General features: G+C 36.6%; 1 protein-coding gene across 2 annotated transcripts in view; it reads right to left on the minus strand.

Moving 5' to 3' along the window:
• Nucleotides 1-5,597: 5,597 nt before the first annotated feature.
• Nucleotides 5,598-14,388, minus strand: part of LOC110503298 (Yes1 associated transcriptional regulator) — a 69,039-nt gene continuing 60,248 nt past the window's right edge. The window contains exons 7-9 of one of the 2 annotated variants that reach the window (XR_005039359.1): nucleotides 12,273-12,469; nucleotides 7,924-8,281; nucleotides 5,598-7,861 (exon numbers count right to left, since the gene is read on the minus strand). Coding sequence is in view for 1 of the 2 variants with exons in the window: in XM_036961713.1 (XP_036817608.1) it covers nucleotides 8,046-8,281; nucleotides 12,273-12,469 (433 nt within the window). In the remaining variant the exon portion in view is untranslated. Of the gene's footprint in view, nucleotides 8,282-12,272; nucleotides 12,470-14,388 lie in introns of both variants that reach the window. The other variant, XM_036961713.1, reaches the window with a different exon arrangement.

The following is a 14,388-nucleotide window of genomic DNA, read 5'->3' on the forward strand; positions in this document are numbered from 1 at the left end:
GAGCTGGAATAGAGCGCACCAGGCTGTGAATGCGAACTGGAGACACCGTGCTCATCACTGCGTAACACAGTGTCTGACCAGTCACACGGTCCCACGGTAAGCACGAGGAGTCGGCTCAGGTCTCCAACCTGACTCAGCCAATCTGAGTTATGGGGCTGCCTCTCGTGCTTGTCTCGTTGGTACAATTCGTAATATCGCCGTTCAGCTTTCACTGCCTCGATCTCCTCCTTAGGACGGCATTACTCCCCAGCCTGCGTCCAGGGTCCTGCTCCATCCAGGATCTCCTCCCAGGTCCATTCCTCCTGATCGCGCTGCTTGGTCGATTTTTGGTGGGATCTTCTGTTACGTTCGTTATAAGGATCGGACCAAGGTGCAGCGTGGTATGCGTACATTCTTTTTATTAACAGAATGAACACTTAATAAACCAACAAAATAACAAAACGAACCGTAAAGCTACACAAACTAGTGCTGAACAGGCTGTATAGACAAGATCCCACCAACAAAAAAGGGAAAATGGCTACCTAAATATGATTCCCAATTAGATACAACAATAAACAGCTGTCTCTGATTGAGAACCATATCAGGCCAACATAGAAAAATACAAAAACCCCTAGAACTACAACCACCCTAGACATACAAAAACCCTAGACAATATAATAACTAGCGTACCACCCCGAGTCACATCCTGACCTAACCAAAATAGAATGAAAACAGAGATATCAAAGGTCAGGGCGTATCTCTCCTACAGAATAGATGACAGTTATGAGTTAATGGGTGTGTGTGTCTGTGTGTGAGTAGAACCTCTATCTGATCATAGGAAGGAAAATAACTCCAGACATAATTACCAGAAGGTATATACTTTATTCCAATTCAAAGTATTATAGAAGGAGATAAAGATAAAATACATGCAAATAATATCTATAACATGATCACAGTTACTGAATATAGTCTCATTTTTGTTGTGTGCATTTCGATAATGTCTAAATACCAATCCTTTAAACGTGAGTGGTTAGTCCTGCTCCAAAGACAGTCAACAGTTAACTGTAGTCTGACAGTGGTTAGTACTACGATCCAAAGACAGTCAACAGTTAACTAGTTTGACAGTGGTTAGTACTACGATCCAAAGACAGTCAACAGTTAACTGTAGTCTGACAGTGGTTAGTGCTGCTCCAAAGACAGTCAACAGTTAACTGTAGTCTGACAGTGGTTAGTACTACGATCCAAAGACAGTCAACAGTTAACTGTAGTCTGACAGTGGTTAGTGCTGCTCCAAAGACAGTCAACAGTTAACTGTAGTCTGACAGTGGTGAGTCCTGCTCCAAAGACAGTCAACAGTTAACTGTAGTCTGACAGTGGTTAGTACTACGATCCAAAGACAGTCAACAGTTAACTAGTTTGACAGTGGTTAGTACTACGATCCAAAGACAGTCAACAGTTAACTGTAGTCTGACAGTGGTTAGTACTACAATCCAAAGACAGTCAACAGTTAACTGTAGTCTGACAGTGGTTAGTGCTGCTCCAAAGACAGTCAACAGTTAACTGTAGTCTGACAGTGGTTAGTCCTGCTCCAAAGACAGCCAACAGTTAACTGTAGTCTGACAGTGGTGAGTCCTGCTCCAAAGACAGTCAACAGTTAACTGTAGTCTGACAGTGGTTAGTACTACGATCCAAAGACAGTCAACAGTTAACTGTAGTCTGACAGTGGTTAGTACTACGATCCAAAGACAGTCAACAGTTAACTATAGTCACCTCGATCAGTCTAACCGGTGTCTGTATATAGCCTCTCTACTTTATATAGCCTGTCTTTTTACTGTTTTATTTCTTTACTTACTTGTTCACCTAATACATTTTTTGCACTATTGGTTAGAGCCTGTAAGTAAGAATTTCACTGTAAGGTCTACTACACCTGTTGTATTCAGCATTTCACTGTGAGGTCTACACCTGTTGTATTCGGCGCATGTGACAAATAAACTTTGATTTGATTTAGTCTGACAATTACACAAACTAGCTATGGACAAAGTCACACTTCTGTGACAAATAAATCATTTCTGCCAACATTCTGTATATGTGCAATACAAGCACGGTAGAGTAGCGGACCACCAACGATGACAAGAAAAGTCACTTTAGTTGCATTGTTCTGTCTCTCTCACTGTTTAACCCATCCATCCAATAGCCACCATCAGTGCTATACATGATAATCAGAGAATCAATCAACTGAATGGAAATGACTGAAAACATAATCCACACTCAAAATGTACATGGTAACAATGTAAAACATTTGTTATGTAAAAAGTTAAATACTGCCAATTTGGCATCTTGGCTTTTTAGTGTAGCTAGCAATATATCATCAGTCGTCAAAATGTCCTTCCTCTACAGTAGACAGGCTGATAGATCATTAAAGGAACTGAGCGATGTTATGAGTGAATAATGTGTTAGGGCTCTATTCAGTCTGGATAATGTGTTAGGGCTCTGTTCAGTCTTGATAATGTGTTCGGGCTCTATTCAATCTGGATAATGTGTTAGGGCTCTATTCAGTCTGGATAATGTGTTAGGGCTCTATTCAGTCTGGATAATGTGTTAGGGCTCTGTTCAGTCTTGATAATGTGTTAGGGCTCTATTCAGTCTGGATAATGTGTTAGGGCTCTGTTCAGTCTTGATAATGTGTTCGGGCTCTATTCAATCTGGATAATGTGTTAGGACTCTTCAGCCTGGATAATGTGTAGGGTTCTAATCAGTCTGGATAATGTGTTAGGGCTCTATTCAGTCTGGATAATGTGTTAGGGCTCTATTCAGTCTGGATAATGTGTTAAGGCTCTGCTCAGTCTGGATAATGTGTTAGGGCTCTATTCAGTCTGTATAATGTGTTAAGGCTCTGCTCAGTCTGGATAATGTGTTAGGGCTCTATTCAGTCTGGATAATGTGTTAGGGCTCTATTCAGTCTGGATAATGTGTTAGGGCTCTATTCAGTCTGGATAATGTGTTAGGGCTCTATTCAATCTGGATCGCTGAAGTGTTACACATACCGCACTAGAAATGTAAAGGTAATTTCCTATTGAGCCGACATTTGCAGCTTTTACCGTCAATGCAGTCTCTGCTAACGCGAAGGCATTGCCTTCAAATTTCAATCACGCTGTGATGCTCAATTACCGCGATACGGATTGAATAGAGCCCTAAGTGTCATCAACATTTAAACATCTGAGAAAGCAGCGATTCTGATCATAAAGGAAGAAATATAGCAATAACATAATGTTGCTGTAGTGTTCTCTTGTTCTGGAAGAATGGAAACAAACTCATAACAAAAATGTAAAAAAAAATAAGAAAAAAATCACGTACTTGTTTGTTCTATTCTAGAACTCCTAGAATCCTCACAGGGTTAGTCAATCAAAATGGCCACCATGTCTAGAGATGGTATTTTGCCTCTGACTACTCAGAAATCTCTGTTACCTCAAACACGAAGTCATGCTCTCATTCACTTATACATGTGTAGTTAGACAGATAGCGGGTGATAATAACAAATAATTTTCATCATTTTTGTCACCCGTGAAGGCAGATTCAGTATCATTTGGAAGAAGAATTATTAGGAAATGTTTAAAAAAAATAAAAAATAACTCATCACAACAATTCCTGACTTTAGTAAAATCATAGCTGATTGATTTTTGTTGTTTTTGTTCATGAGGAGAAATTCTAACTGTACACCAACTAGAGTCCCCATGCTGTAACTCACATTTACCATTGATCAAATCAAGCCCCGGCTGGAACCTCACAAAAATGCTTTTCTAGCCAGCTAAAACATGTCCTAACCACCATCTGTTTCAGCACAGCACAAAACAGCAGGTCTATACGAGGGCAGTAAGTCCATAGACTGCCTTTCAGACATGGAGACAATCACTGTCTCCTAAATGACACCCTATTCCCTCAAAGGTGCACTACTTTTGACATGTATTGAGTAGTGAACTATGTAGGGAATAGGATGTCATTTGGGACACTACATCAAACCAGTTCTTATTGATCCAAAGTGCCTTTTGTTTTCTTGTTTTCTTCAAACTGTTCCTTTTTTGGGGGATGGGTTATTGATTAAGAATATCCTCAGGTAATAGGGAAAGAATGAAAGCTGAGTGTGATTGATAAGGATACAATAACCCTAACCCCGATAAAATCATAACCAATCTGCCAACCAGATATCGTAAACTGGTGAAAGAGGGAATTTGTAACGGATTCTGGTTTTGGTTCTGAAAAGCCCCATGTCAGTTGGATCTGTTGCAGTGATGTGCTGAAAGGTGGCCCGGTTAAAATGTATCAATCTACCTATAAAACATCACGATAAAGTAAAAATTAAAAAGCGGTTTGATCTATAATACATCACAAAATAATAACCTAATTAACTTAGAAGATGATTAAAAGATAAAACAGAAATAAGACTGAAATATAAAGAAGCTAGGCTTCATTAAAAATAAGATATCCCGGTAACACTTTACATGACACCAAGCATCAAAACATGTGGTGTAATGTCAACTGACATAAATTGTCATAATCTGTCATAATATGGTCTTAACAGCCATGTTGTGACATTGTGTTATTTTATGGCTGGTTATGACATATACATACATGACATATCTACATACATCTACATGCATGGGCGACAGGGTAGCCTAGTGGTTAGAGCAATGGACTAGTAACCGAAAGGTTGCAAGTTCAAAACCCCGAGCTGACGAGGTACAAATCTGTCGTTCTGCCCCTGAACAGGCAGTTAACTCACTGTTCCTAGACCAGTTAACTCACTGTTCCTAGGCCGTCATTGAAAATAATAATTTTTTCTTAACTGATTTGCCTAGTTAAATAAAGGTTAAAAAAATAAGAGTGCCAAAAACCTACCACGGTAGTTATTTTAGGGCTGGTTATGACACATACATAAGAATATAAAATCTCACAAAACCTAGCACAGCACACAAGGCAAAACCTTCCATTACACCATAGCCTACTTGTCAACAGTATGTTTATGTAATTTAAAATGTTCTGAAATTGACCATATTAAATTATCATTGTAATTGTGCACACAATGATGTCACACATGCACCCCGTCCCCCCGTCCCAGTCCCCGTGGCCCCCCAGTGCCTGGGGCAAATGCAAGAGCAGATTTCAGGAGCAGGACAAGACAAGACACAGGAGGACAGGAGCAGGACAAGACAAGACACAGGAGGACAGGAGCAGGACAAGGCAAGACACAGGAGGACAGGAGCAGGACAAGGCAAGACACAGGAGGACAGGAGCAGGACAAGACACAGGAGGACAGGAGCAGGACAAGACACAGGAGGACAGCAGCAGGACAAGACAAGACACAGGAGGACAGGAGCAGGACAAGACAAGACACAGGAGGACAGGAGCAGGACAAGGCAAGACACAGGAGGACAGGAGCAGGACAAGACACAGGAGGACAGGAGCAGGACAAGACACAGGAGGACAGCAGCAGGACAAGACAAGACACAGGAGGACAGGAGCAGGACAAGACAAGACACAGGAGGACAGGAGCAGGACAAGGCAAGACACAGGAGGACAGGAGCAGGACAAGGCAAGACACAGGAGGACAGGAGCAGGACAAGACAAGACACAGGAGGACAGGAGCAGGACAAGACAAGACACAGGAGGACAGGAGCAGGACAAGACAAGACACAGGAGGACAGGAGCAGGACAAGACACAGGAGGACAGGAGCAGGACAAGACACCATCTTTTTGACTAATGACTGAAATAAGGGGATGTACGTGAAAAGCCTATCTGATTATGATGTCATAAAGCTTCTTGACAGTGTTATAAAGAGTATTTTCTACAAGTTATTTAAAATATGATGACTGTTAACAATTCATTACAACAACAACAACAACAACAACAAACTTACAGCATATAGGGTTCATAACCAGCCATGAAATAACACAATATGTCACAACAGGTGTAAATATATGGGTCATGATAGTGTTATGACAGGTTATGGTATGGTTATGGTAGCTGTTAAGACATATTATGACATGGTTTTGATCGTGTCAAGGGTGTCAAGTAAAGTGTTACTGAAGTCCCATAATAATAACACGTTTTTAGAAAAACAGAAACATACTGTTGATTATTGGACATTAACGTAAGTAGAGGAGAGTATTTTTGATGTTTGTTTGGCAATAATACAACTTCTTAGACACATTATTTAGTATTATTACTTGGTGTAGATTTTCTTGCTCTTCTTCTCTCAAAAAATACAACTGAAGGCACTTTGATTTGACAAAAACGTATAAACATGCTGGCACAGCCAAGCAGCAGTACGTATGTATCATATTGTATAGTATAGCCAGTGGTGTATAGTACTTAAGTAAAAATACTTTAAAGTACTACTTAAGTCGTTTTTTGGGGTATCTGTACTTTATTATTTACTTTTTTGACAACTTATAATTGTACTTCACTACATTCCTAAATAAAATAATGTAATTTTGAATCCATACATTTTCCCTGACACCCAAAAGCACTCCTTACATTTTGAATTCTTAGCAGGGCAGGAAAATAGTCTAATTCACAAACTTATCAAGAGAACATCCCTGGTCATTCCTACTGCCTCTGATTTGGCGGACTCAGTAAACACACATGCATGCATCTTTTGTAAATTATGTTGGCGTGTACCCCTGGCTATCTGTAAATTAAAAAACAAGAAAATGGTGAGGTCTGGTTTGTTTAATGTAAGGAATTTTAAGTGATTTATACTTTTACTTTTGATACTAAAGTTAATTTAAAAACAAACACTTTTAGACTTTTACTCAGGTAGTATTTTACTGGGTGACTTGCACTTTTACTTGAGACATTTTCTATTAAGGTATCTTTACTTTTTATTCAAGTATAACAATTGGGTACTTTTTCCACCACTGAGTATAGTATGCGAGGTCCCCGGCCCAGGCTCCAGGCAATAGCCCCATCACCACCACACAGAGCTAACATGTCCTAACTGGGACTCCAGCTTGTGTAAACCAGGTTATGTCCCAAATAGCACCCTATACCTTATCTAGTGCACTACTACCAGGGGCCATAGTAGTGTACTATGTCAGGAATATGTGCCATTTGGGGCGAAGCCCTAACCTAACGTACCTAAACTAACCTTCCAAATCAATACAGTTCTTGACACAACTTCAGATATATCATTTTGGGTTTTCTCCGGCTCATCATTAAAAACAAAAACTATTTAAAACAACAATGTAAAATACATGAATTAAAAGAAAAAAAGGCAGGATAATACAATGCTTGAATGCTATTGTCAGGAAGCCTGGGGCCGAGGTGAGAGGAGTACAGGCAGGCAGCCACCCAGATCAGATGTGGGGGTTGGGGGATAAGGAGAGCAGCAGGCCCCTTGCCTTGCCGGCCGGCCAGCAGGTAAGACACCCTAGATGTAAAGGTGTGGTAGAGAAACAACCAGGTAAAGATGATGGACAGATTGAGAATGCCAGCCGTGTGAAAAGATTCAGGGACCTTTGAATAAATTGTGTGTTCACAGGCCAGCCTTGAAGACACAGACAACAAAAAGAAAGATATAGAAACAACAGAATAGCAGTGCCTCAGTCGGCCATGTTAACATGTATGCTGCCCGATGACAGATATCATTCATATCCAGGAAGGAGGAAAATATTTTAATCAAGGCAACTACACATCGTTCACTGGTCTGAGAGTTTGACTAGGCAGCAGGTAAACGTGTGGACTATAGGAGTGAAGAGCAGTGTCTCTCCTATAGAGCCCATTGTAGCTAATCCCAGGCTCCTCTCCTCTCTCCTATATACCTGCGGGTCAGAGCATGTTGTTCCACTGCTCAAATCGTGTGGTGGGTCATGACTAAACACCCACCTCAATTGGTGGGTCATGACTAAACACCCATCTCAATTGGTGGGTCATGACTGAACACCCACCTCAATTGGTGGGTCATGACTAAACACCCACCTCAATTGGTGGGTCAAGTAGCAAAAAAAAGTTTGTAAACCGATGTTGTATACTATAGCTTATCAGTGAGCAGGCCCAGGTCCGGCTTGGTCTATAACCATGTGAGGAAGTTCTCCTTGTCCATCTTGGTGGCTGCCAGAACTGACTCCATGTCGTTTAGGATGTCGGAGCTCAAGGCTTCCTGGAGACTAGGCATTAGCTCTTCCCCCTCCACGGCCATGCTCTTGTTCTCCAGCGTGCCAAGGTCTACATCTGTCCCCGGGATGACGTCCAAGTAGTCAGGGAAACGACTGGCCTGTGTTCCCATGGAGACCGGCAGGGAGTCCCCTGATTATGACAAAACAACCACATGGATGAGTTATGTAAAGTTATGAAGCATTATGATGTTGTTATAATGTATTATGTTATAATGTATTATGACGTTGTTATAATGTATTGTGATGTTGTTATAATGTATTATGTTGTTGTTCTAGTGTATTATGATGTTGTTATAATGTATTATGATATAATGTATTATGATGTTGTTATAATGTATTATGATGATGCAATAATGTATTATGATGTTGCAATAATGTATTATGATGTTGTTATAATGTATTATGATGTTGTTATAATGTATTATGATGTTGTTATTATGTATTATGATGTTGTAATAATGTATTATGATGTTGTTATAATGTATTATGATGTTGTTATAATGTATTATGATGTTGTTATAATGTATTATGATGTTGTAATAATGTATTATGATGTTGTTATAATGTATTATGATGTTGCAATAATGTATTATGATGTTGTAATAATGTATTATGATGTTGTTATAATGTATTATGATGTTGTTATAATGTATTATGATGTTGTTATTATGTATTATGATGTTGTAATAATGTATTATGATGTTGTTATAATGTATTATGTTATAATGTATTATGATGTTGTTATAATGTATTATGATGTTGTTATTATGTATTATGATGTTGTTATAATGTATTATGATGTTGTTATAATGTATTATGATATAATGTATTATGATGTTGTTATAATGTATTATGTTATGTATTATGATGTTGTTATAATGTATTATGTTATAATGTATTATGTTATAATGTATTATGATGTTGTTATTATGTATTATGATGTTGTAATAATGTATTATGATGTTGTTATAATGTATTATGATGTTGTAATAATGTATTATGATGTTGTTATAATGTATTATGATGTTGTTATTATGTATTATGATGTTGTAATAATGTATTATGATGTTGTAATAATGTATTATGATGTTGCAATAATGTATTATGATGTTGCTATAATGTATTATGATGTTGCAATAATGTATTACGATGTTGTAATAATGTATTATGATGTTGTTATAATGTATTATGATGTTGTTATTATGTATTATGATGTTGTAATAATGTATTATGATGTTGTAATAATGTATTATGATGTTGTTATAATGTATTATGTTATAATGTATTATGATGTTGTTATAATGTATTATGATGTTGTTATTATGTATTATGATGTTGTTATAATGTATTATGATGTTGTTATAATGTATTATGTTATAATGTATTATGATGTTGTTATATTGTATTATGTTATAATGTATTATGATGTTGTTATAATGTATTATGATGTTGTAATAATGTATTATGATGTTGTAATAATGTATTATGATGTTGTTATAATGTATTATGTAATAATGTATTATGATGTTGTTATAATGTATTATGTAATAATGTATTATGATGTTGTTATAATGTATTATGATGTTGCAATAATGTATTATGATGTTGTTATAATGTATTATGATGTTATAATGCATTATGATGTTGTAATAATGTATTATGATGTTGTTATAATGTATTATGATGTAGTTATAATGTATTATGATGTTGTAATAATGTATTATGATGTTGCAATAATGTATTATGATGTTGTTATAATGTATTATGATGTTATAATGTATTATGTTGTAATAATGTATTATGATGTTGTTATTATGTATTATGATGTTGTTATAATGTATTATGATGTTGTAATAATGTATTATGATGTTGTTATAATGTATTATGTAATAATGTATTATGATGTTGTTATAATGTATTATGATGTTGTTATAATGTATTATGTTGTTATAATGTATTATGTAATAATGTATTATGATGTTGTTATAATGTATTATGTAATAATGTATTATGATGTTGTAATAATGTATTATGATGTTGTTATAATGTATTATGATGTTGTAATAATGTATTATGATGTTGTTATAATGTATTATGCTATAATGTATTATGATGTTGTTATAATGTATTATGATGTTGCAATAATGTATTATGATGTTGTTATAATGTATTATGATGTTGTAATAATGTATTATGATGTTGTAATAATGTATTATGATGTTGTAATAATGTATTATGATGTTGTAATAATGTATTATGATGTTGTAATAATGTATTATGATGTTGTAATAATGTATTATGATGTTGTTATAATGTATTATGATATTGTTATAATGCATTATGATGTTGTTATAATGTATTATGTTGTTGTTCTAGTGTATTATGATGTTGTTATAATGTTTTATTATGTTGTAATAATGTATTATGATGTTGTTATAATGTATTACGTTGTTGTTCTAGTGTATTATGATGTTGTTATAATGTATTATGATGTTGTTATAATGTATTATGATGTTGTTATAATGTATTATGCTATAATGTATTATGATGTTGTTATAATGCATTATGATGTTGCTATAATGTATTATGATGTTGTAATAATGTATTATGATGTTGTAATAATGTATTATGATGTTGTAATAATGTATTATGATGTTGTTTTAATGTATTATGATATTGTAATAATGTATTATGATGTTGTAATAATGTATTATGATGTTGTAATAATGTATTATGATGTTGTAATAATGTATTATGATGTTATAATGTATTATGATGTTGTATCATGTATTATGATGTTGTTATAATGTGTTATGTTATAATGTATTAAGATGTTGTTATAATGCATTATGATGTTATAATGTATTATGATGTTGTAATAATGTATTATGATGTTGTAATAATTTATTATGATGTTGTTATAATGTATTATGATGTTGTTATAATGTATTATGATGTTGTTATAATGTATTATGTTATAATGTATTAAGATGTTGTTATAATGCATTATGATGTTGTTATAATGTATTATGTTGTTGTTCTAGTGTATTATGATGTTGTTATAATGTTTTATTATGTTGTAATAATGTATTATGATGTTGTTATAATGTATTACGTTGTTGTTCTAGTGTATTATGATGTTGTTATAATGTATTATGATGTTGTTATAATGTATTATGATGTTGTTATAATGTATTATGCTATAATGTATTATGATGTTGTTATAATGCATTATGATGTTGTTATAATGTATCATGATGTTGTAATAATGTATTATGATGTTATAATGTATTATGATGTTGTTATAATGTATTGTTATAATGTATTATGATGTTGTTATAATGTATTATGATGTTGTAATAATGTATTATGATGTTGTAATAATGTATTATGATGTTGTTATAATGTATTATGATGTTGTAATAATGTATTATGATGTTGTTATAATGTATTATGATGTTGTAATAATTTATTATGATGTTGTTATAATGTATTATGATGTTGTAATAATGTATTATGTTATAATGTATTAAGATGTTGTTATAATGTATTATGATGTTGTTATAATGTATTATGTTATAATGTATTATGATGTTGTTATAATGTATTAAGATGTTGTTATAATGTATGATGATGTTGTTATAATGTATTATGATGTAGTTATAATGTTTTAATATGTTGTAATAATGTATTATGATGTTGTTATAATTTATTATGTTATAATGTATTATGATGTTGTTATAATGTATTATAATATTGTTATTATGTATTATTATGATGATGTAATAATGTATTATGATGTTGTTATAATGTATTATAATATTGTTATAATGTTTTATTATGATGATGTAATAATGTAGTATGATGTTGTTATAATGTATTACGATGTTGTTCTAGTGTATTATGATGTTGTTATAATGTATTATGATGTAATGTCCTAGTATTGTCCCATAATGATCCTGACTAAACAGCCCAGTCCATTGAATAACTTAATGACAAACCACTGATACTGGAAGTGTATTGACAACACTGTGAGTTAATCACATCATCAGACATACTGACTGATACCAGACCATCTCAACATCAGGTCCATGCTGCTAACTGGAGCTAGTATGTCTCACCTGTGTCCATCTCGTCCACACCGTTGAGAAAGTCATCAGGGGTTCGGGGGACACTGTCCAAACTGTTGAGGAAGTCGTCGGGGGTACGGGGGACACTGTCCACACTGTTGAGGAAGTCGTCGGGGGTACGGGGGACACTGTAGCTGCTCATACTCAGACCACTGTCTGTGCTCTCATCCCTGGAGTGGTAGGTCCCACTGTGGAGACAAGATACAGGACACATCAAATGTTATTATTTTATAATGTAATTACTGTTAAACCTTATAGTAATTTCTATAATAAAATCTGCTGAGAGAGGGCGGAGCATTGAGCCGGGGAAGGGGAGGGACCCGAATCACACGTTCACACGGGCTGTCTGCTATTGGTTGGCTGTCTAGTCAGCCTGGCTCTCATTGGCTGGCTGCCTATTCCACTTAGCTCTCATTGGCTCTTTAAGTAGAGGCTCTGGAGTCCAGGGTTGTTCCTGCTCTTTAAGTAGAGTCTCTGGAGTCCATGGTTGTTCCTGCTCTTTCAGTAGAGGCTCTAGAGCCCAGAGTTGTTCCTGCTCTTTCAGTAGAGGCTCTGGAGTCCAGGGTTGTTCCTGCTCTTTAAGTATAGGCTCTAGAGCCCAGGGTTGTACCTGCCCTTTAAGTAGAGACTCTAGAGCCCAGGGTTGTTCCCCTGCTCTTTAAGTATAGGCTCTAGAGCCCAGGGTTGTACCTGCCCTTTAAGTAGAGACTCTAGAGCCCAGGGTTGTTCCTGCTCTTTAAGTATAGGCTCTAGAGCCCAGGGTTGTACCTGCTCCTCTCTATGTAGAGGGTTTAGATCCAATAGTTTTTCCTGCTCCTTTAGTAGAGGCTCTAGAGCCCAGAGTTGTTCCTGGTCCTCTTTAATAGGAGGTTCCAGAGGCTAGTCACATTAGGTTATGTTAAACCTTCTATAAACTGCACACTCTGCTGCCAGGAAAAAGAAATACACAACAAATACACTATACCATTCAAGATAGTGAATGTTGTAAAATAATTATTATTCAACTTTCTATCCAAAGTATTTATAAATAGATAAAAGACAGCATTGGAAGAAAGGATCATTATTGAAATAATACCTCTACAAATATAACGAACTGAAACACAAAAGCCTGAAATGAGGTAGGAATCAACATGGTTTGGATAAAAACACAGCAAACAGAGGACATAGTATGTGGGTGTGTGTGGGTGTATTGTGACAGAAGGTGTGTGTTTTTGTGTTTGGAAGATTCTGGAGCAAAACAGGAAAATAGTTGCAAATCCTAGAGAGCTTTACATGTTTTGCAGATATGGGATATTCATTTTAAAATAGATTATAAATATAGTTGATTTATCTATTGTCCTATCATGATGGAGCGGTCTCCAACCATATACCCTAGACACCCACCTGATGGACCCACACACTAAGCAGAAGTTCTTATCTGTATTTATTGGCCTGCTGTAAGTAGCCTATATGCAGCCAGGACAGAAAGATGAATGCGGTCAGAGACCTGATAAAGCAGCACAGCCCTCTCAAGATTCTGAGCCTGCCTGACAGGGGGGGTCCGACAGTGGTTCTGAGCCTGCCTGACAGGGGGGTCCGACAGTGGTTCTGAGCCTGCCTGACAGGGTTGGTGGTTCTGAGCCTGCCTGACAGGGTTGGTCCGACAGTGGTTCTGAGCCTGCCTGACAGGGTTGGTGGTTCTGAGCCTGCCTGACAGGGGGGGTCCGACAGTGGTTCTGAGCCTGCCTGACAGGGTTGGTCCGACAGTGGTTCTGAGCCTGCCTGACAGGGTTGGTGGTTCTGAGCCTGCCTGACAGGGTTGGTGGTTCTGAGCCTGCCTGACAGGGTTGGTCCGACAGTGGTTCTGAGCCTGCCTGACAGGTTTGGTGGTTCTGAGCCTGCCTGACAGGGTTGGTCCGACAGTGGTTCTGAGCCTACCTGACAGGGTTGGTGGTTCTGAACCTGCCTGACAGGGTTGGTCCGACAGTGGTTCTGAGCCTGCCTGACAGGGGGGTCCGACAGTGGTTCTGAGCCTGCCTGACAGGGTTGGTGGTTCTGAGCCTGCCTGACAGTGTTGGTGGTTCTGAGCCTGCCTGACAGGGTTGGTGGTTCTGAGCCTGCCTGACAG

Source organism: Oncorhynchus mykiss, chromosome 24 (genome assembly GCF_013265735.2).
Source record: "Oncorhynchus mykiss isolate Arlee chromosome 24, USDA_OmykA_1.1, whole genome shotgun sequence".
Classification (NCBI taxonomy): domain Eukaryota; kingdom Metazoa; phylum Chordata; class Actinopteri; order Salmoniformes; family Salmonidae; genus Oncorhynchus; species Oncorhynchus mykiss.